Source organism: Echinops telfairi, unplaced genomic scaffold, assembly GCF_000313985.2.
Source record: "Echinops telfairi isolate 266 unplaced genomic scaffold, ASM31398v2 ScPeMD7_6;HRSCAF=24_0, whole genome shotgun sequence".
In the NCBI taxonomy this organism is placed as follows: domain Eukaryota; kingdom Metazoa; phylum Chordata; class Mammalia; order Afrosoricida; family Tenrecidae; genus Echinops; species Echinops telfairi.
In genome coordinates, this window is record NW_022103902.1 from 13,729,985 (window position 1) to 13,756,263 (window position 26,279).

The window sequence follows — 26,279 nt, forward strand, 5'->3', positions numbered from 1 at the left end:
TCCCACTGGCATCATGGCTGCCCTCAGACCCTTGATGAAGCCTAAAATTGTAAAAAAGAGGACCAAGAAGTTCATCTGGCACCAATCCGACCGCTATGTCAAGATTAAGCGCAACTGGCGCAAGCCCAGAGGCATTGACAACAGGGTGCGGAGAAGATTCAAAGGCCAGATCTTGAAGCCCAACATTGATTACGGGAGCAACAAGAAAAACAAACACATGCTGCCCAGTGGCTTCCGCAAGTTCCTGGTCCACAATGTCAAGGAGCTGGAAGTGCTGCTGATGTGCAACAAGTCTTACTGTGCAGAGACTGCTCACCACGTTTCCTCCAAGAATCGCAAAGCCATTGTAGAAAGAGCAGCCCAGCTGGCCATCAGAGTCACCCATCCCAACGCCAGGCTGCACAGCGAAGAAAATGAGTAGAGGGCCCATTTGTGAGTTTTATTTGTGCTAAATAAAACCATAAATGAAAAAAAAAATCTGTTTTTCAAAGAAGGAATGTGTGTCTGAGAAACAAGTTTACAAATAACTGAATTGTGCTGCTCATTCATTAGAAAGCTTCTAGCTGTTTTTACTAACAGGCTGACAAGACTATACAGAAATCCATAAAAGGAAAACCAATTACTACTGTGTAGAAAAGATTCTGCCATGTTATTTATTGGACCGTTGTGGGGGGTTTTTTGTTTTTCTTTTTTCAAAAAGACCTCATATATATTTCTTAAATATTAAAATAGGTTCAGTTAAAGGGCTTTTTGGTTAAGGTCCACTGGTGGCCGGTTACTTGTTTCTTGAGTCTATATGGATTTATTTTTTTTTAATTGTTCTTGGAAAGTTTCAATTCAGTCTATGTTGGAAAAATGTCTAAAATCATTCATCTTTGAAGGCAGAAATGGGATTCAAGATGATAAGACCAGAATTGTTTTTCATTCTAATGGTTGTACACTGGATAGCAGGCAAATTACTTGGTTTCTTTGAGCCCTATTTGTAACCCCCTACGTGAAGACTGAAATGGCATTAGGATACGCACCATATGCCACCAAACTGATTCCAACTCAGTGACCCTAAAAAGGGGTCCCGACATCGCAAATTTTTAGAGGAACTGACAGTCTCATCTTTCTCCCTTGGAGTAACTGTTGGGTTTAAACTACTGATCTTGCACTGGCAGCCCAACACCTAACCCACAGTGCCATCAGGGTCGCTTAATATGGCATTACATCAGGGAATATACATGAAGAAACCCAAAACCAAACTCAAGGTCATTGAGTCGGTGGAGACTCACAGCAACCCTATAGGACAGGGCAGAACTGCCCCGAGTTTCTGAGACTAAGTATTGGAGTAGAAAGCCCTCTCTTTCTCAGTGGACATTGGCAAATTTAGAAAACAATGTAACAATTCACAGGTAAATTAGTCACACAAAAAAATCCTGCCATGGAGGAAGGAACATGTTCTCTAGTGAAAGGAATCTCTCACAACCATCAAGAGCGAGCCAGAGGTGGGGGGCAGCGGCAGCAGCCGCCCCGGGAGCCTAAGACAGAAGAGGCAGGGTCCAGGCCGAGTGTCTGGGCAGGAGGCTTATTGGCAGAGTGGGGTGCACTTAATCTGGGGAGCTTGGTTTGCCAGCCAACAGAGCTAGAGCCAAGCCATCCTTTTTGAAGAAAAGTTTAGTTTGGAATGAACCATCAGCAACCCAATACAGTAAAAACCTTTTGGAGAACTTCAAAAGCTGGCCTGAGGGAATCTGAATTGCGAAGCAGAAAGGTCAGCTCGGGCTCTAGAAACTATTTGGGGATTACCAAGGGATTAGATTTTCCCCAAGGACACACGGGGGCTTAAATTCTGAGAACTGGAAATTGCATTGGTGAGAAAAATGCCAGTTAGGTTCAACTGAAGAACATTTTTTATTGACAGTGTGCCTTATTCTCAGGGCAGCAAAGGCTGCCTGCCCTGTAAGAATTTTGTTGGGAAACCTCAGCCCATCCACACTATAACCTCAAGTGACCTCACCCCTTCACCCTTCTTTTCCTGCCCTAAAGCCAGAACATTTGGAAGCCATCTGCGCTGAGCCCTCCAAGGATGCCACCTGCCTTTCTGACATGGTGTAAACAGACGAGTGCCAAGTTCTCTGGGGAAGGACTGGACAAGGAGGTAAAAGGTGATGGAATTTTTTATGCATTTTTGAAGCTGCTTCATATATGCAGATATGTCAAGGAACAATGGTTTTATACTTAGATTTTTTTTATTTAATAAATATACCCACCAAACCAAAAAAACCTCTCATCACTGGGTCAATGCCAACTCATAGCCACCCTCTCTAGGACAGGGTAGAACTGCCCCTGTGAGTTTCCAAGTCATAACTCTTTAAGGGAGTAGTAGAAAGGCTGTTTTTCTCCCAGAGTGACTGGTCGTTTCGAACTGCTGACCTTGCAGTTACCAGCCCAACTTAGAACCACTACACCACCAGAGCAGCAGATAGAAACAAAGCAAAAACATCAGAAGCAGGAAGCCTTGAAATGCCAAGGTGGATAAACCTGCAACTGAGCCAGGAAGGAAGGAGCTATTTCCTGTGCACCTTCCCTAGTCCTCACTCACCCAACCCTCGTCAGGTTTCTGTAAACTTATTTATTCAGAGTCTTCATTCCCTGGTTTTCCAGGACTGACCAGCCTGTCAAGGAACGGCATCTAATTTTTTATTGTGGTCCCTGGCTTATAGGTGAAGCCAATAACTATTTATTCATTAAATGATGAACCGCAAACCCGTGCAGCGTTGCTCTGCCGCAGCTCCTCTCAGTCCATGCGCTACTTCCAGCTCTCAGCGGAAAGGCAATAAGCATCTAAACGCCCATTAAAGCAAAAATGTCATCAATGTCGTCTCTCTCCTTCATAGCTCCTGATGTATTATGTCTGTCCACTTGGGTCACTGTCCGGGAGCCCATTTTACTTTCAGTGCTTCCTGGAAGATTCCCGTCATTTTGTTTCTTCTTAGTTCCACCAAGCGTTGGAGCTTTGTTGACTAAGAGTTGCATATTGTGAGGGTACAGCTCAGCTGTGTTGGCTGCGAGGTGTGAGAGTCTTTGTTTCACGCTGGTGCCTGTGGCCCCTTCTGAGTCCCTGCAGGAGACTGCTGCAGTGCTCTCTGGTTTCCTTTGTCTCTGTAAAAACTGACTCTGGGATCTCCTCGGTCTCAGGTGATGCTTTGAAGTTTTGTTACCTGAGCCACGAAGCAAGCAGTTGCAAATAGATGTCTTTATGCACTCTAATTTCTTTGGCAAGCTTGAAAGGAGATAAATGAAAAACGAGTCTAAGATGCATGAAAACATTCTCAAGCTCTTTTGTCTCCTTTCTAATTCTACCAACTGAACAGAAAAGCACACAATTTATGTTCAAGTCCTATGACTGGATTATAACAAATTATGGATAACACTACACAGGACACTGATTGTGTTCAGGTGGAACCTGTCCATTCACCCAGCGGCAGTTCTAACAGGAAAAGCTCAAAGGTATGCGTCAGCATTGTGTCCTTTTGCTCTGTGTGCTGAACAATACCCGGGGAAGCTGGACTGTATGGAGACTCACTGACTAACAAGTGCTGATGACACAACCTCGCGTGCTGTAATCGGAGGACTTGAAGACCAGAGTATAGCCTTCAGTAGTGATCACACCACAACATAAAGAGAAGAGAAATCCTCACAACTGGACAAAGGAAAAGGATTTGGTTTGACTCAGAGCCACGATCAACGCCCTTGGAAGCAACAGTCAAGAAATCAAACCATGTGCTGCACTGGACAGATCTGCTACAAAGGGCCCCTTTAAAATGTTGAAAGACCAAGCTTCAAAGTGCTTAAAAACGTAGCACTTTGAGGACTAGGTGTACCTGACGCAGGCCATGGTACTTTTTACAGTCCCCTCACATGCATGTGAAAACTGGACAGTAAAGACGGACGACCACAGAGGAATCGATGCGTTTGAATTACGGTGTTGGCATACCATAATTGGGCTGCCGGAAGAAACAACTAATCTATCCTAAGTACAGCGAGAATACTTCGTACAAACAAGGATGTTAAGACTTGTTGCTAGGATCATGCTTGGTAAAGCAGAGTAACAGTCAATGCCAACTCATAGCAATCCTCTATGGCTTTCCAAGACTGAATCTTTACAGGGGCAGATGCCCTCAGCTTTCTCCCACAGAGCAGCCAGTGGGCTTGAACCTTGGGGCTGGCAGTCCAACACTCACCTCACAGTGCCATCGGGACGCCTTGGTGCAGTAGAAGGCAGAGAAAAAGAGGGGCCTTCAGCAAGATGGGAGGCTCTAGCAGAATGTAGGAGGGCGCCGCGCTGGACAGTGTGGCTAGGAGTTGGACCTGCCCTGCTGGCCCAGAACAAGAGGCCTGTACACAATCCCCAATCACCATGAGGAACCTGGGAATAGGAGCTTCAACATCATTCTCTTTGCAGAGTCCCAGTGTGCCACCAACATAAAGAAGGCAACTACAACGGCCTAGGAAGGAGGCCGAGCAATGGACTCGCTCAGCACCTCTGCATAGCAGGAATCCAGCCCAAGGTTTCACAGATGGTGGAATCTCTCTCTACTAATTTGGTGTTGTGGCAGGTGGCTGATAAAAATGAACAGGTGAAAGAAGGCAGGGCTTGCCCCAAGAAACTGACAGGCTGACAGCCAGAATTAGGGCAACAGAAGGCTATCTTCACATTTGGAAATTCAGCGCTTGAGCATCTGACAGTTCTAGGTGTTTTGCATCTGGCCAGGTGCCCTGGGATGGCACACCTCACAGGCTGCCTCCCCCCATGGAATCAGCAGACTGGAAGGCTAGCATTGCACCAGGACTCCCAGCCCCTCCACACTCCCCACTTTACCATTATAATGTAAATCACAACCTCACTTGGAAAGTTTTAAGTACTGTGTATACTTGAGTATAAGCTGAGTTTTTTATGTTGGAAAAGCCCCCCAGTATTTTGTAAAAGTAGGTGCCTCAGCTTATACTCAAGTATATATGGTATCTTGCAGCTGAATGTAAACAGATGGAATTTTTTAAAAAGCAGCAGGTCCTGAACTGAGTTCTAGATCCTCTCCATCTAGAAAATGTAGTTCTGCTACCCCTCCGACTTAGTGTGGACATCACGTCAGCTGCAAAATGTACTATAAACGTGATGAAATGTATTACTGCGCTGCATGAAAGAACTCTTTTTCAAGGGGTACAGGAAAATGGTTTACCCAAGTAAACACATTTGTTAACCTTCCCCATTATCGTTAATCATTCTACCCTCGGCCTCACCCCATGCTGACAGTATTGAACAGTCAATACTGAACAAGCCCAATATTGAACAGAAAGCTACCCAAGTAGTGCGTCTCTACAGAACACTCGGCATCTGCCTGATTTTCAGTCAGAGCTTGTTCTAAACCCTCACCACCTAGATGATGTTCTTCTAAAGCGGGCATGTCTTTTCCAAGACTGTTTAAAATGAAAGCTTAACAGATTTTAGGCAGTTACAGTGCCTCACTGACAACACCCATTAGAAAGCCCTGAGCAGATGTATGATACCTATATCTGTCGTCCAGAAATGAGGGTGGACGCACAAGGTAATTTCCTAAGACTGGCCAGAATGACTGCCTCCCTGAAGGTCAGTAGGGTCTGTACACCCATCCATTAATGACAATGCCCCCATGGGCAGCTAGCTATTTTTCCAAGAAAAAGGATAGCGCCCTAAAGTCTCTCTTCATGTGGTGCATCATGCAATGCTGGCTCAGCCACCTACCTTTATGCAGTTCCGGGAATGTGAGAATCGCAGGGAAAGAATTGATAGAATTACTGTTGGCCTCAGTCCTGGCAGGTGGGCTGGCATAAGCCCTCACAGGAAGCAGCGCCCTGTATCCAGCTGCCCTGAGACTCACAGCAGGAGCCTTGGGAGGACTATAACAGGTCTTCCCAGCACACTAGACATTCCTGATGTTTTCGGAATAAACAGATGGAACGGTGAGGATTATGAGTGATAATCCAATGACCTGCGTTCACTTTCTTCTTCACTATGATGGGCACCTTTGACCTCCTAACAAAACCTAAAAGGACTCCAGTTAGGGTAGACCCCACCCTTAGCCGTCCTGCGGCTGCTGGGCAGACATCCTGTTTTACAGAAAGCTGGCCGGGGTGTATATGTCTGTCTCAATGACGAAAGAAAAAGCATAGGAATTCAGCCATTGTGGTCTACCTACCTGTAACCTTGAGCCTCCACATGTTTCAGCCGGTTACTTTTGAGAAGTTTGTTGCCCAGAAAGGTGGCCTGAGCTCTGAGTTTGTTGCTCCTGCACCACACAACCGCCATCTGGATTTCTTCGCAAAGTTGCCCGAAAGTCTCAGCCTCTTGGAGGCTTTGCACCAACCGTGTGGCACAGGGACCTGAGCCCGTCACTTTCTGCGAAGAATGCCTGGTGCCCTTTAAGTTGGCCTGAGGACGTGTCCACTCAAAGCTGGTCTCCTGAAACACGAAGGGTGAGAAGACTATTTCGAACATGACGGTAACGTGTGAACATAGAGCGAGAGGAAACGCCACACTCTGACTAGCAAAGCCAGAAAACAGGCAATGTTTACAAGACAGAACTTAGTAAACAGCCTTCTTCAACTCACTTATGTGTCTCTTTGTCTTAAAAGATTTCGTTTCATTCCACTTTTTCGACACAAGTTTTGTTTTTGTCTGTTGTCTTCCCTGTTTATTAGGAAAGGCCCCGCTGCAAATTAATTCAATTTTATACAGATTTAATATAAGTGGTTTAGCCTCCTTAGCTAGCTTGCCTTCTTGCAAATTGTTCAGCTCCCCCAAAAACGTAGAGCATAGATGAGGTCGATCAAGTTAACATTTGGTGATAGGAAAAGAGATTTGCTCAATCAGAAAGTGAGCTATTAGTGCTAATAAAAATGTGGTTATGATTAGTCATAAAGAAAAGAGAGCTGGTCAGTCAGCTTCAAAACCAGCTGACCGAGGAGCAGATGGCCAGGTGACGGGTGACACAAGTTTCAGAGGTCACGAAGAGGCACAGTTCTCTTGAGGCAGACAACTGAGGATTCCATGGTTGAGCCTGGTGTGATGATACAGAACAGAGACGATGAGGCCAGACTACCGGTGGGCTGAGGAAGTTTCTTGATCTTTCAATGCCTTAGTTTCCTCACCAGCAATATGGAAACAGCAATAACTACCTCATGGCCTTTTCTGAGAAATATAAGCATAAGTATCAGCTACTATACAAGTTAAACAGGATATGCTAGAAGGAGTTCATCAAAGTACCCTGGCTTATTAAATATGCCTAAGAATTCAAAAATAGAAAGGATGACATAACCCATAAAGGAAACTCGAATAAAAGGTTTGGCGAAGATAGATTTTGAGGGTAGCAGAAGTTGAGCATGTGTCCAATGAAAAGGTGTGACACTGACGTCCCTCTTAGGTCCGGACAAACACAATTTACAGATTCTAAGTAATGAGAGAAATCATGTTCACTCCAAAACTCCAACAGGGAAAACGGACTAGAAGTCTCATGATGACACTGCTGCTCTCTAAAAACAATTAAGTGCTCCTACTCCACTCAGTGCTGAACACGTGGTGTGCCTTCTAACTGGCACAGCCCTACAGAGTACATGCTGTAATTAGGAAAGAGGTTGAGAGAAGCCCAGGGACGTGTACAGGGTTACCCAGTTAGGACAAGCCGAAGTGAGGCCTCACCCGTTTCTGGGTGACGGCAAAGCCCATACACTTCAGTTGGAGTGCAAGCTACACTTCCACTAGGTCCCCAGGGGCCACTTTCAAGTTCTAGAGAAATTTTTCTAAAATGTGTCTGAAGGTATTTTATTCACTGGACCCATTAAAATCCCATGAAACATCACCTATGCTCATTCAGAACTATACACTGAGGACTAAGAAGACACTCGGCTCAGAGCAAGGACTAAAAAGGATTCAAATCCTATCATAAGTAAGTGACAAGTGGAGCCCTGAAGGCCTAGCGGGTTACACTACAAGGTCAGCAGTTCAAGCCCACTAGCCGCTTCACGCAGAAAGATGGGGCTTTCTACTCGTCAAGATTTACAGCCTTATGAAACTCACAGGGGCAGGTCGACTGTCTTACAGGGCCACCATGAGTCCAAATCAACCCAACAGCAGTGGATTTGCTTTGTGTTGGGTTCTTTCACAGGTCTGACATCCACACTACAAAGGAATAAGCTCTTAAAATAAGCCAGACCAACCTGAGGAGCGTTCCGTTTCAGCTGTGTGCAGAAGGCTCTCACATCAGATGCTGACGGTTCTTCTGTAGATGGAAAAGACCCCAAATACAAAAATTTAGGAAGGCTGCTTCCAAATTCATATAAACATTTTTTGACAATGACGATGAAAGGGAAACCAACAAAGCAAAGAACTGGAAAAAAAACCCAGACCCAAAGAAACTACTTTAAATACTCAGAGACAGCAGGTACTCGTACCTCTCCAAAGAGCATCGCTGTGGGCTACCAGTGAGGGGGTGCTGACTCTCCCTACCGCGCAGGATCACACGGGCAGGTCAATAGCTCCTATCAGAGTATGTGTGCAGGTCAAAGCAAATTACCTTTGAAGACTTGCTTATTCTTCACTGGCTGCCCAAGGTCCACAGAATGTTCTATATTGCTCTTCATTGGTGTAACGTTTTTCGTAATTCTAAGTAAGGCTTCTGCAGTGGGTAATGGGGATTGCTCTTTTGTTAGAAATAATCTATTCAGCAATCTAGTTACACCTTTAGCTGCAAACGGTGTGGGCTTTGCCCCCTGAAAGACGTCAAAATACGGTTGTCCTAAAAAGTCTGCAATATTGGGAGGAAAGGTGAAATCCTGAAAGTAAGGCATTGGTTGAATCCGGGAGATTTCTTGCAGCAGTCCAAGCAATGGCTCGTACAAAGACACGAGCCTTTTTAAAACCCCTTTATAGAGAACCCTAGAGAAAGAAAGAAGTGGTTCTCAATTAGCCAGCAATTACCATTTACAATGTCGCCATAACAGGTTCCAAGCTGAAAATCAGTGCCCACTACTCCTGCTTTTACATATAGCTAGAAAGTACTGCAATATGAATCTGTAAAATGACATATTTGTTTAGCCCAAAAAAAACCTCCAAGTATAAAATCTTAGTGAAATTTTTCAAAAGTGGGGGAAAAGTACTACACAAAGAAATGGTCCAACACATGCACGTCAAAATCATACGTGTGGTTATGTTATCTGTGTGGGCTGAGATTCCTGACAATTTTCAGGTTCTGCACATTCTATACTTCTGAATTTCTTACATGCATGTAAAAATTTTTTAAATTAAATAGATGGAACTTTAGAAAAGGATGAAGGTTTGACATTAACACGTGATTAGATAATATTGTTACATTAGGTTACAAATAAGCAGAATAAAAAGCAAGCTGTCTGAAGAAACACTCACTGCCACTGAGGCCAGGCTGACTCATAGCAGGCCCTATGGAGCAGGGGAGACCTGCCCTGTGAGCTTCAGGACTGTAACTTTTTACAGGAGTGGAGAGCACTCTCTCTCAAGGAGTTGCTGACGGTTTCGAACTGCTGGCCTTGCGGCTGCAGCTCAACTACACCACAAGGTCTCCCAAAAGGTGAAAAGAGGCCTCAAATGTGTAGGGGGCACTGAGCTGGGGACAGGTTAGAGTAATGGTTAAATTGCACTAATGTCACTAAACTGTGCATGTAAAGAGATGGCACATGTTGCCACACGGGTATTTCCCACAATTAAAAAGAATTCTCCAAAAAGGAAATATGCCAGCTGATTCTCCAAAAGCAGAACTGTCATTTATCCTCCTCCTGCCCCTGCCGTTTTCTCCCTGGTAAATCAACTTCTCATCCTACCTCAATGGCCTCACACAGGTCTCATTACAAAATATGGGCAGATTCTGAGTCCAATGATCCATCCAATCAGGGTCAGAAGATAGAGAGCATGCAAGGGAAGGTCTGTTTAGTTTTCGAGTCTTCTTGGCATCAACTAAACAAGGCTCCAGAGGAGTGGTGTGCAGGGGAAGGAAAGATGGGAAAGCATATGCAGAAAGTCAACCCGAAACCTCACGGCCGAAATCACCACATGCACAGCCAGCCAGGAACGCTGTAGGCTCACTGACATTGCGTCCTCCTTGAAAACGACTCACGAGAAGCCGAGGCGGACGGAGGAAGAGGGCTGAGAAGGAACGAAGGATCTGAAGGACGTGTACATACCATAACCTGCTCACCAGCGCCACCATCACAAGGTTTAGAATAATGAACTCTTGCAAACCCAGATGTTTCACAGTCAGGCTGGAGAACTGAGTGAAGGTCAGCAAACAAAACCCAAGTAATTCTGTTCTATAAGCTTTGTTTACGAAAGAACACACTGGAAACAAACGAAATGTTCTGGCGGTATTAAAGCCTTAGACGAGCTCTACATTCAGTAACAGACATTTAGTAATATTTGTTCTACCAGCTCTCCCGTTATAACATTTCTGTTAGGTTTCTACGGTTTCGGTTCTAAGAGTAATCATTTCAAACTACTAATGCTCTTAGGGTCCCACTTATTTGGCCTCCCCATGCCCTTTTCAGAAAAATTACTCAGCACTCCGAGGCAATTAAAAACATGTATACTATAATCCACACCGCACTACTATCAAGTCAATTCTGACTCATAATGAAGAACTGTCTGAGTTCCTGAGTTGGTAACATTTTAATGGAGGTAGAAAACCTCATCTCTCTCCCATAGAGCCACTGGTGGTTTTGAATCGCTGACCTCGTAGTTAGCAGCTCAACGTGTAACCAGTCCAGGATTGTGTAGGCATCTGCTTTCGAAGCTTCCCAGCCCCAATCCCAATCATTCCAGTGCCCCAGGGGGCAGCACTGCCCAGTTTGAGAAACACTGGGCTGGACGGACAATTCTTGGAAAGAGGCAGCCAAGAAGCTAACTTTCAAGAATTAACCAAAGGCACTATCTCCCACAAACTTCTACCTTCAAACAGAAATAGTAATAAATATACCCAGACAATTCCCGGTCAGATGAAGACACTCAAATGGATTCAAGGATACAGGAATGTCTTGCAACAACAGTCCAGCAAGCGAAGTAACAACTTACAGGCTCCCAACACCTTCATCAACACCACTTCCACCACTGGCTGGCTGGGGATGACACAGTCTTTGGCAATGACAGGTTGATGTTCACTTGACAAGAACAGAAATGTATTACTTCATCTTGAAATGCAATGTGTTTGTGTATCACTTTTCAAATGCAGACTTGCTTTAAAATCAGTTTGCAATCTCTCAAAAACTCAGAGTCAATTCTGATTCACAGTGATCTTCTAGGGCAGGGTACAACTGTCCCTGTGAGTGTCTGAGGCTGTAACTCTTTGTGGGAGGTGAAAGCCCTGTCTTTCTCCCTTGGAGTGGCTGGTTGTCCAACTGCTGACCTTGTGGTTAGCAGCCCAACTCGATGCCACAGGGCTCTCAATATGTGATGGGTATGCTCAACAACAACCCACTTGGGGTTTCACTGTAGTCCACTGAGGCTGAGATTTCAATGCCTCTCCAGTCTCTGGCATAGGCCAGTGGATGGGTATTATTTCCCCAAGTACCAAGTGGCCTTCCTGAAAAAAGGACCTGGGCTAGCAGAGGTAGAATGGGTTACATTCAACCCAGAGAGACAAAAGTCTAAAGGGAGATCACAAGACATCAAGTTCCCTGCCTACCACTTCACAAGGCAACCAGATCACTTACCTGGAATAGAACACCGCCGAGAGATCTTCAATTGAGCCCTCCAAATCCATGGTTTTCAAACGTTTTAAACACTGCTCAACCTGAAGGAGCAAGCACGGCACACGTTCATATGTATATAATGCAAATGGGGTTACAAATGTCACTGAGAAGGCAGAGACCCAGATCCTCAACTCATTCTCCACCCGGAGGGAAGAAACTCAAAGCTCTGTTCGAAGGGGCCCAATTATGTGTATTAAATATTTCATAAACCCACTTTATTTTTTTTTGAAAGAAATGGCATAGTGTTTATTAATTTATCACGACACATAACACAATATATCCAAATTATGTAAGACGAGCATTGCCACCTTTTCCTTTAAGGAGCAACCTGGTCATATTTCTTCCAAGACAGAACTGTTTGGTGGCAACAACCCATAGAGACACTGTACACCACAGTACAACCCGATTGCAGGGCATGCACAGACTACCAAGCATAATGGAGGAGGCACAGTCAGCAAAGACAAGAAGGACGATTTGGACTTGCTGAAATGACATCACTTATGCACATCAAATGACTATCAGAATGAAACGAGAGCCCAGAGATGGGAAACAATTTTTACCAATGACACATCGGACAAAGGGCTAACTACAAAAATATATGGAACTCTAAAACATATCAATAAGAAAATATCAGAAGCCCCAATCAAGAAATGGGAAAAAAGATATGAACAGGTAGTTCACTCAAAATGAAGTACAAACGATTAACAAATACATGAAAAAATGCTCATGATCATTAGCCTACAGGGAGATGTGAATTAAAACCACAATGAGAGAACACTTTACACCCATAATGCCAGCCCAAATCAAAGAAACAAAAATCAAATGCTGAAGAGGATCTGGAGGGATTGGAACTCGTATATAATGCTGGTGACTTGTAAATCGATACTGTGGAAAACGATATGGCGATACTTAGCAACCAGAAACTGAAATCCTATATGATCCAGCATTACTACAATAAGGCATCATGGGCTTCATTTATAGGAAATATATATTTTTAAACATCAGTAACAAATTAAAAGAGATAAAGCTCAGTCGAAGAGGAATATTAAAAACTGCAATAGATTTAAAATGTGTCATAAAGGAGCTCAAAAGATAAAGGGCTATACTTTAACCTAACTGCATCTGCAACAATCCACTTTCTAATGCATTCTGCATGACGGCAAGGCCATTCACATTCCTGGTCTGTGGTCAGAGTATCTCTCCACTTTTTAAGACTAAAACTACATTAACAAGGGTCAAAAGGAAGATCAAATGCAAAATCAGATTGGTCTTGATATCAATGTATATACACACACAGGATGAATCACACTTTCCCAGTCTCTGTATTCATGATTTCCCACAGGATACACACCATATTCACAATGGAAGTAGGCACTGTTTTCAGCCCTCCTGTATAATTGGTGCATCAAAGTGGAACCTATGAGCTTTGTGGAACACTGGAGGCACTGCCAGTCACTACATGCATACGCAGTGCCACTTTCACTGTATTCATATGGTTTCTGAGCTGTACAAATCCTCAACTGTCACTTGTCTCCTTTCTGGCTAAAGGCCGTCCCACCAGAGCTACATTAGTTAGGATTCCACTGGTGTTTACTGACATGAGAGAAGCCACAGAAGGCATATGCAAAGTCACTATATTGACAGGGCTTTCCTTCTGCTAGAGATGACTAGTGTGTGTGGACACATGACTCCCTGTGGATAAACCCACTTTATACCGCCACTTACATAACCTAATAGTCTATGGATCCCACAGTAAAGTCACCACCCGTTTGTTATGGTTTCAGGATCTTGACTGTGCTCGGGAAACTACTTCCCAATGGCTACCATTTGCTCAAATTATCATACATTTGTGCCCTGGAAAAAACAAACAAGTGAGTCAAGACAGACGAATATGGGCCCTATAGGACCTGCCCCATTGGGTTTTCAAGGCTGTAAATCTTCAAGGAAGCAGACAGCCTCCTCTTTCTCCCCTGGAGCAGCGGATGGGTTCAAACCGTGGAACTTATGGTTTACCGTTGAGCATGTAACCACTGTACCAGCAGGGCTCCTGAACTACTGTGTATTTTTTTTTTCAGTTACAAAAAGCTACTTAGCCACCAGAAACAAGACCAAGAAACAACTAATATCACCTTTTCTTTCTTTTTTTTTTTTTTAAAGCGAAATGCTTTCAGGAAAAAATGAAAATCTACAGGCAATTGTGACCTGAAGGAATGTAAACCATAAGTAAGTCTGAGATGTCCTACAAAATAGTAAGTGGCAGACTTAAATACACACTTTCTCCTCACCTGTTTGAGGGCCAAGTAGGGCTTGTGGTGGCCCATTCTGTTGTGATTGCTGTAAATGATTGCGCACAACACATCTGTCTCCGCGTCCAGGGCTGGGCTCTTCAGTGACAAGGTGACTAGGCAGCACTCTTTGGTGACAGCTGAAACGCAATGGCCTACCACAGAGATTTTAATAAGACTTAGTACATATTTCTACAGCAAGTACACAAAAGAAGCATCTTTCCTTCTGTGGAAGGATGAGAATGAAATAACATAATCAGCCTCTACTTTACATAATTATTCTAAGATGAGAAATTGGTAAATGATGGCAGGCAATCATTGAGATAACATTTGTTAAACAAGAAAGTATTCCTCCATCACATTTTATCATAATTTTAATCATCTTTACATGAAACCTTGGCAGTCATTTGGTATACAATTAGCACCCTGCAGGTTGTAAATAGCATGAATAGATACACTCACACTCTTAAAAAAACAAAACAAAACTCACTGCCATCCTATAGTACTACCACCCCGTGTTTCCAGGCAGTAAACCTTTATGGGCGCAGCAAGCCTCATCTTTCTCCCACAGAGCGGCTGGTGGGTTCAGATGGATAACCTTGCATTAGCAGCCTCAAGTGTAACCACACCACCACTAGGGCTCCAACTCAGCGCTCCTTATACTTGTAAAAGTCCATGCTAAATACTTGGATCCTGGTGTTGAGTTAGATACCGTGTTCCCAGGAAAGTAAGACATCCCCCAAAATAAGGCCTACTTATTTTTGCCTCTCGCTAAAATATAAGGCATCCCCCCGAAAATAAGACCTCCCAGAAAATAAGCCCCCCCCCCTCCACCCCCCCCAAGCTACCGAACTCTGGATTCTGGGCTGTAGCGGTGGGCGCTGCTGCACAGCTCACTGTTGGCCACAGTGTGAAGTCTCTTTTAATAAAACAATGAATAAATGTGTACCGTATTCTTCATGGAAAAATAAGATATCCCCTGAAAATAAGACCTAGCACATCTTTGGGAGCATAAATTAATATAAGACACTGTCTTATTTTGGGGGAAACAGGGCAAGAATATCTTTAGAAAAATCTACCATAGAGTTCACGTGTCCTCTATGGCTCTCAGCCAACCCTGGTGGTGGTGGTGAAAACTGCACTGTGCTAACCCAAAAGTGAGCTGGAGAAACATGTGGTAGTCGGCTTCCTGAAGATTACGGCCTTGGAAACCCTTTAAGGCACAACTCTGTCTTGGGGGGTAGCCAGGAGAGAGCAGAAAGTTTTTGTTGTTTTAATGTAAATCTTGATAAGAAAGTCACGAACAGAGAAAGAGAAAAGATGAATCTCAACACTACATCGGGCTGATGGACTAGAAGCAGGGGTCCTCAAAATGTTTAAACTGTAGTTTAAAAAAAACAAACTGTGAAAAAATTCCTATGCACACTGCACATCTTATTTTGAAGTAAAAAAACACCCGGCTGGATAAATGTCCTCGGTGGGCCGCATGTGGCCCGCGGGCCGTAGTTTGAGGACCCCTGGTAGAGGATTCATAGGAAGGGTGCTAAGTATTTGGTATTAGAATTAGGCTCCGGCTTGAGTGCGTCTTTCCCAAGTCAGGCAGTACTCCATATGCTTCACCGGTAACAAGAATCCTTTCCTCCAAGTAGCCCGACAACGTGGGTCCTACTTTTGTCCCCACTTGAAAATGGATAAACCATGGCAGGTTAAATAACTCCCTCCACACTCCAGCAAAGGGGAAATGCCAAGTTCAAGTCCACTGCCAAACCAACTACAGCATCCCAGAGTCTAGCAAAGGCAAAACTACCAAACATTGGTCCTAAATGACACCACTACACACTCCCAACACCACTGACGGGGAGGGAGAACTAGATCCAAAGAGATGGTCACAAGATTGCGATTTAAGCCCATTGTTGGGAATTAACTCGTAGCGAGCGTTCCGGGTGACCAGAATACATTCCCAGGCAGCACTTTTCCCTCCAACTTTGTGCGCCTCTTCCACCCCACAGCGCAGGGCTGGACTTTTATCCCTCACCGGTCCGGTCCGGCCCGGCCCGGCCCAGTCTTAGCCTCACATTGGCAGTGGAATAGAAGTTAGCAACGGACCGGAACAACGAAGCAGGGAGCCCACCGGGGAAGCCTGTCCAGCCCCGCCTCACCGCGCGCGCCCCAGCGTCCCACGGCGTCAGGAAGTCCCGCCCCCAGGCCCACGTGTCCTCCCGCGCCGGAAGGCTTCACGTCATCGCGCGCGCCCCACGGCCTTAGGAAGTCCCGGCCCACGTGCGCCTCCCGCGTCACCGCGCGCGCCCCAGCGTCCCACGGACTCAGGAAGTCCCGGCCCACGGGCGCCTCCCGCCAGGAAGGCTGCCCTGCGGCCGCCGCTTCCCCGCCGGAGCCCCCAACTCACTCAGGGCCGGACCAGGGTCCGGAACGGTCACTGAGGTGCGGCTCCCGGCTCTGGGAATCTTCACGCGGTTCCACGGCTCTGGCCCCGGGCGCCCGGCCGCCATCTTGAGAGCCGGGGGAGGGACTGAAAAAGGCGGAAGTAGGCGGGGAAATGGGGCGAGGAGGCGAGGGGCAGCCACCCTGTAACGAGGCAGGGGCGGGGCCGGTGGGAAGGGGGCGGGTAAGAGGGAGGGGCTTCCGGAAAGATGCAGGGGCGGGGCCGGTGGGAAGGGGGCGGGTAAGAGGGAGGGGCTTCCGGAAAGATGCAGGGGCGGGGCCGGTGGGAAGGGGGCGGGTAAGAGGGAGGGGCTTCCGGAAAGATGCAGGGGCGGGGTCGGTGGGAAGGGGGCGGGTAAGAGGAAAGGGTGTTCGGAGCCCGCCTTCACAAACCACACCCACTGCCGGATTTGGACTTACGGTACCGGACTGGGACGGAATTGGTCTGAGTGTAAATTCCTCTGTGAGTTGGCCAGACTAACGCTGTAGGAGGAGAACAGAAAGCCTCATCTTTCTCTTGCTGAGCAACTGGTGGTTTCGAACTGCTGCCCTTGCAGTCATCAGTGCAAAGCGTAAGCCACTATGCCTCTTTGGAAACCATCTGGCGCCTAACATTATTCAACTGCTAGCAGACGGGACTGGAAAAGACGGGTCTACAAACCACTGGCCTGAGCGTCCGAGTCACGAGGGTTGTGGTTGCGGTCAGTTGCCCTCTAATTAATCCCGACTCTTGACGACAGCATGCTTCCTCCGCAGGGTTATTTGAGCCCGCACCTATCAGAATTGACAGAACCTGCCTGTTCTATAGGCCCGTGCTCGGCGGCGCCTCCAAGTGGGTCCGTTTTTCAACTAGTAATGGAGTTACAAACGCCATTTGTACCTGTCAGGGACCCCAACCCCAGGGGAGTGCTTTGGGACTGTTTAATGGAATCGAATGAGGATTCCACTTTCCTTCCTCCCTCCCTCCCTCTTTCCCTTCCTTCCTTCTCTCCCCCTCCTTCCCACCTTTCCTTCCTTCTTTAAGTTTCTACATATATAATTCTCGGGCAAAGCTAAGTTTGAGACTGCTCTGAAGAATTTTACACTGAAGCCAGAGTTGCATTAGTGCATGCACCTCCAACTCCGCCTTAGACTCGAGGGGGAAGGAGGAAATGAAGGAAAGGAGGCTTAGGCAAACTGTAAACTGGGACGAAAGGAAACAGCGACTTCGTCGGAGCCAGTCAAAGACAGCCCCTCCAAGTCTAGAATGACAGTAAGAGCACAATCGCATCAAATACGCTTGAAGCTGTGTGACTCCATCACCCGCCCTCCTGATCAGTGTGAAAGAGGAAATGCTATCCCAAGCCCCGCCGCTCCTCGCCTGCCTCATTTAACTCAAAAATAGTTGACTTGTCTCCAGCCGAGGGCCCCTACCCACCTTGATGCATTGCCTTCAGCACTTGAATTTTGGTGAGGTTCCAATTTTGACTCTGTCACCCACAAGCTGTGTGATCTAGCAAGAGAAGTGTCACCTTTCTAGAACTTAAGTTTCCTCATGGGCAAAAGGAAAGTGAAAATCACAGCATCATCTGCCTCACCGCGTTGTTAGAAAGATTATATGAGTCAATACATGTAAAGTGCTTTAGCATAGTACCTAACTTGTATGTACTCTTAGAAGTATTCACACTTACTTTTACTACTTATTGGACCTTGGCACAATTGAATTACTTGGTGTGACCTTTTGATCCATAGTTTTTGTAACTCCCACCAAAAGACGGTTGGGAACATGCAGACAAGGTGTCGAGAGTTCATGTGGGGATTGGTCAGTTGTGCCACTCCACTGGGTATAAAGGCATCTTAGAAGAATAGAGAATCCCTCAACCATCAAAGAAAAAGAGCCACAAGCTGAGCAGAGACTGAGCTGAGAAGCAGAGGTGGCTGAGTGACACAGAGGGCAGGTTTCCCGGCCCAGGGAGGAGGATAGTAAGTGCCAACTGCAGAACTAAAGAAGCCTTGTCACACTTGTCAGAACCGGGCAGGAATCATATAAAATGCCCAGCTGAGGAACTGAAGCCCAGCCAGAGGTGTGCCTGCAGCAAGGCTGAGAAGAGCTGTTTCCAGAGTCACTGCAGGAGTTGCCAGTGGCAGGTGGGGTATAGCAAAAAGAAGGACTTTATTGTGAGGACAGTGCCTCAGTGGATTCTTATCTTGAGACTGAGCCCCAACTTCCATGTCCAGGAGCATTTTATAAGGAAGGGAAGTGGATTCACAGGGCTGGGGGTGGGGAGGGCTGGCCAGCAGATAGCAAGTGGGTTACAGAAGTAGAATGTGGGGTGGGGTGGGTGTTGAAGGTCCAGGCCCTTGTCACATTCCACGGGTTTCTTTGTCCCTGCCTCAAAAGCACTTCCAAAAAAACCCTGTATCTTTTAACAAATCTACTCCTGACTTGTAACCCGTTAACTTCTGTAATAAACCTTCATAATCACAATATGTGTGAGTTCTCTGTGGCCATTGCAATAGATTCAGCCCAGCAGAGACGTAGAAGAATTGGATGAAGGTTGAAGCGTGGAGGCATGCCTGACCTCTTCTGCCTAATAGGAATCATCCTTGGGCAGCTGAGTTGGATTCTCTGTTGGGCAGCTGGAGGAGGTCAGGCGTGTCTTTCACACCTTTTCTCCAGTGCATCTAGCTTAACCTGAAGGTGTATCTAAAAGTTAGCCGTTTGAACCCACTCAGCAGCACTGGAAGAAAGTCCTGGTGGTCGTCCTTAAAGACTAGCTCTACCCGGTAACACAAGGTGTCACCATGAGTCTGATAATACATCATTACTTCCTTAAAACACTTGCCATAATGAATTCATTTTTGCACATCTCTCTTTCTCTACCTGAAACATCACCCCCCTGAAACACAATCTCCATTTTGGGGGTCATTTTCTTGGTAATTTTTCATAAGTATCCTATCCACACTCCCTATGATAATTAGGTTTATTGTGCCAACCTGGCCAATAGGAACATATGGGATTAATCAGGTTGCCATATGATTAGAGGGCAAAGAGATAAGTGGTTGTGCAAGGACTGCCCCCCTCACTCTTGCTTTCTGGTGATCAGAGCACATAGGATTGTATTGCTGCTTTAGCTAGTTCTCTTCCTCAACCTGTGAGGTACACTACCTGTGGGCCAGGCCAACCCATGGATTGTGTTGCTATAGCTTGAGGCTCCTTCAAGACCTGTTTGGCCATGCTGCTGGTGTGTTTATTGCTTGAGTTTAAGGCTGGTGGATCCTGTTGTCTTGGATTGCTTGTGTTCTATATCCCATCCTGAGCTACTGACTGTTGCTGACCCACCCTTCTGCTTGCTGCCTGTGGGTGGATTGCTTGCCTTGCTGGAGGGAGGACTCCACTCTCTGCTTCCTTGACCTTGGACCTGGCAGCCCACATGAGTTGAAGGACTTGTAGTATATTAACAGTTCCACAGAAGTGAGTTGAATTGAACCCTCTATACTGCTCTGTGGATGAATTAGCTGTTATATTCCTCCTCTCTGTAAATAGATAGATAGATATAATTATAAGCGTCCTGTTTTTGTTTCTCTAGAGAACTCTGCTTAACACACTCGCCTAATATATAACTCTCCCCTTCCCTTCTGCATTACCATAATCCCCTGTTGGCCTCACAGCAGTTACATCATGAGTTGTATTATGTATGTGTTTATCCCCCAATAGCATGCAAACATATGGAAGGTGGTACTACAGCTCCTATACTGTGCCTTTAAATCAAAACCAAACCCGCTGCTATCAAGTCAGATCAACTCATAGCAACTCTTTGGGCTGAGATGCCCCACAGGGCTTCCAAGGCTGTAACCTTTATGGAAGCAGGGCCACTTCTTTCTCCCCCAGAGCTGCTGGATGAGTTTGAGCCATGACGGTTCAGTTAGCCAGGCACTTAACCACTGCGCCACCAGAACTCTTACTGATACATCTCACTGGCCATGGTTGGTTGATGCTTAACTCAGAGCCTGGAATGTTGTAAACCTTCAAGAAATATTTACTGGCTGAGTGAAAGGCTAGATCATGCTTGAATAGGGGGTTTGGGCATTTCCCAAACAGGCCAGGAAACAAGCATATTCTTGGCAGAGAGGTGTTAAAACAGTATGGGTTTGCAGAATCACTATCCCTGGCAAGATATTACTGCTCTTGCATAAAACTCGGAATCAGGTGAGGGGTCGAATCATGGACAGAATTTGGATTCCATCCTCAAGGCTAGTCATCTGCAACTTAGCTGATACCAGGATTACCTGGGTAGCTTTGTGAAGATGCAGATTATCAGGCCCCCTTTGGACATGGTTATTTGATAAATCTGAGCAGGGTTCTAATCTGTGTTTTATAAAAGCTCATTTTGAGGGCAGCTGGGTTGGGGTACCCTTGCTGTAGATGGAGATGGAGTCTTAAGGCATGGCAATCTTTGTATCCGAAGGACATTCTGGAGAACCAATTTGAGTGAGATGAGTCTGGAGGTAAGGAGTCTAGGTTAGATTCCATTAGTAAAATAGACAAATTAGGTTAGGGATTCCATTAGAAAAATAGACAAATTAGAAAGCCAAAAAGAAAGGGTGTGCTCAGCATATAGAAAGCTAAAAGAAATGAAGAAAAACTTCATGCCTCAAGTTGACAAATTAAGATTCGATGTGTAAAATATCAAATGATGCAAGAAGCATCAAAATAAGATAGCATTCCATCAAGAACCGATAGTATTAAAGGAAGAAGTCCAAGCTGCATTGAAGGCATTAGCCAAACCAGGATCCAGGAATTGCTAGAGCACCAATCAGAATGTTTCAACAAACTGATGAAGCACTGGCAGCACTTACCCATACCAAAAACAACTGGTAGATTGCTACCTAGCCAACTGAACTGTGCTGTATAGGGCTTTCAAGGCTCGGGTCAGTTAAAAGCAGATCACCAGGCCCATCTTCCAAGGCACCTCAACAGGCTCAAACCAGCAATCTCTCAGCTACCAGTGAGTAACCCCCCAGGGGCTCTTAGAAACCGTAGTAAGATGCTATCAAATAGAGCACAATCTATGGAGTCCCACGTGACCGTGTAAACGATGTAGCTGTGCTTTTACCTTGCAGGAATCCCGGAGAATGAAAACAACTGCAATGGTAAGCCACAAGGACTGCTTTGAGAATTCAGTTCTTACATGGACAAGTTTATCCCAAACAACACTTGTTTAAGCATCGGCCAATTAATGGATGGTTGTAGACAAATTATCCTCCTCAGACACTTGTCTTAGTCTCATTAGAGTCCCTCCAAAACCAATTTCAATTGAAACAGTGCTGTCTGAGGGGATCTGCTGTGTAAACTCGAGGCACAGATCAACTCAGCAGATTACGGCAACTGTTTTTTGTTTGTTTTCACTCCAAAGGACTGATCTTGATAGATTTCCTCCAAGGACACAGGACTATCATGGAGGCTTATTAGGAGGTTTTGGAACATCGAACCCGGCTTTGGTGAGAAAAAGGGCAGGGCTGTTGCACTGAAGCATTTGATTCCATCCTAACAGTGCGCCTGCTCATTCTTTGAGCCGAGGGAGGGCGGTCCGACAATCATCTCATGGGAAACCCTTAGCTCCTCCACCCTACAGCCCTGTCGTGCCCTTTCAGACATCTTTTCGTTCCTCAAACTCAAAGAGCACTTAAAAGGAGCACAATTTGAGTCCCTTAAGAAAGTCGTCAAAGTATAGTATAAAACAGCACCATTTTGACATAGTATAAAACAGCACCAATTCCCTGAGGGGTGTCACAGAAGTGGGAACACTGCCTTCAGGAATATATAGACCTGGAAATCAGTGGTTCCAACCTTCCTAATGCCACGACCCTTTCATACAGTTCCTCATGTTATAGTGACACCCCCTAACCATAAAATTATTTTCACTGCTACTTCATAACTAATTTTGCTACTTTTATGAATCGGTGACCCTTGTGAAAGGGTCGTTCGACCCCTAAAGGTTGAGAACCACTGAATGAATATGGTGAGAATTGATAGCTTTGCACTTGTATATTCTTGTTTATGGGGGTTCCTAGAGCCCCAATAAAATGATCTTTTAATTAAAAAAAGAAGAGATTCCTATGATTTTGTAGCAATACTTTTTTACTTACCTTTGTGTCTCCATCATGAACCCTGGTGGCGTAGTGGTTATGCCGTGGGCTGCTAATGGCAAAGTCAGCAGTTCACAACCACCAGCCGCTCCTCAGGAGGACAACGGGGCTCTCTACTCCCATGAAGGATTCTTGTCTCAGAAACTCACAGGGCAGTTCTACCCGGAACTGTCAGGTCGTTGTGCATCGACTTGATGGGAGTGTGGGGTGGGGTTGGGTTGGTTTGGGTTGTATATCAGTGCAGTGAGTCTGTGGCTTTTTAACATCCCAGCAGTGGAATTCCTTTTTCACTTAGAAATCTTACACAGAAGTCAAATATACAAAACCAATTACAGTGGCTGAGGGTGTCTGGGGAAACAGGCCCAGACCCCTAGAGGTGGCTCACATGACATTTCCTACCAAGGGTTTGGAAACCACCTGTTATAAAATACATATGAATGTGAGCTTTTATCAGAAACTTAAGGGCTTTTAAAAATCAATTTAAAAACTATTTACAGTGGAATCCCATGGGGGAAAAATATACACCCACTTATTGAAAGAAAATTATCTAGATGGGTCTAAACCAGCGGTTCTCAACCTGTGGGTTGTGACCCCTTTGGGGGTCAAACGACCCTTTCACAGGGTTTGCCCGATTCATCACAGTAGCAAAATTACAGTGAAGTAGCAACAAAAATAATTTTATGGTTGGGGGTCACCACAACATGAGGAACTGTATGAAAGGGTCGCAGAATTAGGAAGGTTGAGAACCACTGCTCTAAACCAAGTATTAGCAACAGTAATTTTCCCAGCTGTAGCATAATATTATTTGTATTTTTCATTTAAAAATAAATGTGTTGTTATTTTAATGAGATAAAATTTATTGCCAAGCCAAAATAGTGCATGCCAGTCTTAAGATGACACAGGTGTGTGTGTGTGTGCTTATAGGTATACTTGTCACGCTGTCCACATACAGACATAAGTAAATACTTTATCGACCCATTCCATTATCATCCTTTGGCTCCAATCCAATCAAGGATTACCAAGTAAACAAGGTCAGCATAGGCTTACTGACTAATTTGTAGAAAACCATAATGATATGATAAAACCACATGTGAAAATTCTCTACATACCAATCAAAATAGGACAAGCAAGCCCACGTTTACCTTGTTTATTGGGTGATCCGCCCCTGCTCCAACCCTATCCAAAGCCTGGATTTTCTGTGATGGTAGGGAAAAAAGGTTTCCTTGAACTCACCACAGGAGAAAGATGGAGTACTTGGAGTATAGATGAGGCTTCTTCTATACTTTGCTCAGTGGTGGCTGGAAGGAGGATTCTACAAACTGCATTTATCAGCGGGACGTTATACAAAGTATGGGCCACTAGAGGGCAGGAGATGTGCCAGAAAGTTTTGTCTTGGGAGATTTCTGTGTCCCTGAAGTGGACTGGTTCGCAGTGAATATAGGACAGACTAGAATTGCCTCATACTGTACCCTGGCTAAGTGAGCATAACAACTGTGGGTATTAAATAAATATCAGCCTATAAAAGTGTTATGCCAGGGGGGCTAGAAACCTGATTTGAGCTCTAAAATGGAAGCCATGTGTGATAGTTAAGGTTTATTGTGTCAGCCTGGCTGATAAACACTAGGGTTAATTGAAGGGCGGGGGCGGGGGGAGGGGAGGGGATAAATGGCTCCATTTGCCTCGCTTTTCTATTTCTCGGGTCTCTTGCTTTGTGATGGTCGGGCCACTGTACAGCTGCCTTAGCCAGGTCCCTCTAGGGAGATGGGGAGTGAGTTAGTCTGGGTACATTAGAGAAACATCCACAGAAACTCCCTACCCAGTGCTGCCCAAGCACACAAGTCCAACATTAACCCATATGTCCAACACCAATCCACAAAGTTCTCCTCCATCTCACAAAACAGACAATGATACTGACTGCAGGAGGAAAGCTAAGCATCTCACCACTGGCAGGGGTTTCCACGCGGCTGCTCCAGCACCCAGGCCTGCATCGGGGTAGGTCCATGTGGCTTCTCCTCAGGGATGTCTTGCAGGAAGTGAGCCTTGTCAGCTGAAGCAGGGAACTGGCTAAAGCAGCTGCACCGTGGTGCGACCATCACAAAGCAAGAGATCCAAAACTCAAACAGCAAACGGTGATGCTCACAGAGCCATTTATCGCTCTGCCCTTCAATTACCCCCACATGTGTTTATCAGCCAGGTTGGCACAACTAACTAACTCAGGGAGTAAGGATGGGGGTGCTGATATCAAGGAGTTCAAGAAGGAAGAGAATGTTTTGAAACTGAATTTGGTAGCAATGGTACAATACTGCTTGATGTGATTGAACGATGGAATGGTACTGTGTCTGGATTAACTCCTAATAAAACGGTTCTGGGGTGGGGGGTGGGGGTGGGAGCCAGTTACAGTCTCAAAGTCACAGGCTCAGTTCTACCCTGACCACGGCAGTGAGCCTGTCCTTTGTTTTTTAACCTCCCGCAGCCAAGAGAGCCCACCTGGAGTGAAGGCCCAGCCCAAGAGGGCTCCTACAGCACCCGAGGCCCTGCCAGCTTTCCCCTTTCACCGTTCTGTTATCCGTGGCCCCCACGGCCGAAAAGACCCCACGATGGGTGACAGTTCCCCCATGATCAGACGCTAATAAAGCAACTATTCCAAATGTGTCAATTTAGTAAAGCGGTTTCCGGTTAGGTTCACCGTTTCCTATAACTTAACAAGCCGTGACACCCAGACCAGTCGCTGTGGGGTCCGTTCTCTATGCTCTGCGGGCTCACATACCTGCCTGTGGAAGCAGATTGACACCCCTGTGAGCGGGCTCCGACCACCAGCCTTTCGCAAGGGCAGCTGGGCGGGGTTAACTCTTCCTACCGCTCAGCGTCCTGGCATTTTTAACAAGGCTTTTGCAGAGCATCCGGACCCCCTGGGGTGTAGTGGTGGCTGCAATCCACAAGGTCGACACTTCGAAACCACCCACCGCTCCGCTGGAGGAAGCCCCGACTTTCTACTCCCGCAAACAGTTACCGTCTGGGAAACCCGCAGGGCTCGCCGCGAGCCAGGCGTGACTCGAGGGCGGTGCGCGTGGTTTGATTTGGTTCGCTGAGCAGGTGAAAATCCAACTGCCACCTGGCTGTTCGATACCTGACGTTTCCACCAGGTGGCAGCTGGAGGCTGTCCCCGATCCCTCTCTAAATTGATCCTTCTGGCTTCAGTTAGACCAGGAACCTAATCTACATTCCATCCCGCCAATGGAATTCCGGTTCTATAACCTCAGACAGAGTGGAGACAAGCCGACTTATCCCATCAGAGGAAATGCAGATAATCAGAGAAACGTCTCGCAGGCGGGTTACACGCACATGATTTCAAAATGTGGCCTTTGAAGTGGAATAAAGTCCCATGACCTGCCTGGCTCGGTTTGGTTGCTTTTGTGGCTGTGAGGAGCCTGGAAGTCCCTATTATTTTTATTTTTAATAAATCATTTGGGGGCTCTTGCAGCTCTTACAAGAATCATCAATTGTATCAAGGACATGTGTACATACGTTGCCACCACCCTTTCCAAAACAAGAAACCAATCTTAGAAGCACAATCAGTCACCAGGCAGAGTAGAAACAACCCCATTACCTTTTCTGGGTTTCAGAAGGAGC

General features: G+C 45.9%; 2 protein-coding genes across 4 annotated transcripts; one reads left to right on the plus strand and one right to left on the minus strand.

Moving 5' to 3' along the window:
- The first annotated feature begins 13 nt into the window (after nt 1-13).
- On the plus strand, nt 14-25,301 carry LOC101648170 (60S ribosomal protein L32-like). The gene is made up of 3 exons (XM_045286162.1): nt 14-2,150; nt 13,951-14,016; nt 25,123-25,301. The coding sequence occupies exon 1, from the start codon at nt 14-16 to the stop codon at nt 419-421; it is 408 nt and encodes a 135-aa protein (XP_045142097.1). The 3' UTR covers nt 422-2,150; nt 13,951-14,016; nt 25,123-25,301.
- On the minus strand, nt 2,424-16,580 carry NEPRO (nucleolus and neural progenitor protein). Of its 3 annotated transcripts, none has more exons than XM_004706402.2 (9): nt 16,486-16,580; nt 14,079-14,233; nt 11,755-11,834; nt 11,071-11,202; nt 10,234-10,311; nt 8,595-8,956; nt 8,239-8,300; nt 6,222-6,484; nt 2,424-3,268 (listed from the first exon to the last, which is right to left on the minus strand). In XM_004706402.2, exons 2-9 carry the CDS (start codon nt 14,112-14,114, stop codon nt 2,830-2,832), a joined length of 1,452 nt encoding a protein of 483 aa, XP_004706459.2. In that variant the 5' UTR covers nt 14,115-14,233; nt 16,486-16,580; the 3' UTR covers nt 2,424-2,829. The 3 variants fall into 3 exon arrangements, with proteins under 3 accessions (XP_004706459.2, XP_045142095.1, XP_030740303.2); XM_045286160.1 differs by lacking the exon at nt 16,486-16,580 and adding an exon at nt 16,114-16,174; XM_030884443.2 differs by lacking the exons at nt 10,234-10,311; nt 11,071-11,202.
- Nucleotides 25,302-26,279: the final 978 nt, after the last annotated feature.

Coding starts and splice junctions, on each gene's coding strand:
- NEPRO (XM_004706402.2), bottom strand. CDS start 14,114: ATGGGCCACCACAAGCCCTACTTGGCCCTCAAACAG. Junction 11,203..11,754: donor TCGGCGGTGTTCTATTCCAG/GTAAGTGATCTG, acceptor GTTCTTGTCAAG/TGAACATCAACCTGTCATTG. Junction 8,301..8,594: donor GAATAAGCAAGTCTTCAAAG/GTAATTTGCTTT, acceptor TTCCATCTACAG/AAGAACCGTCAGCATCTGAT.
- LOC101648170 (XM_045286162.1), top strand. CDS start 14: ATGGCTGCCCTCAGACCCTTGATGAAGCCTAAAATTGTAAAAAAGAGG.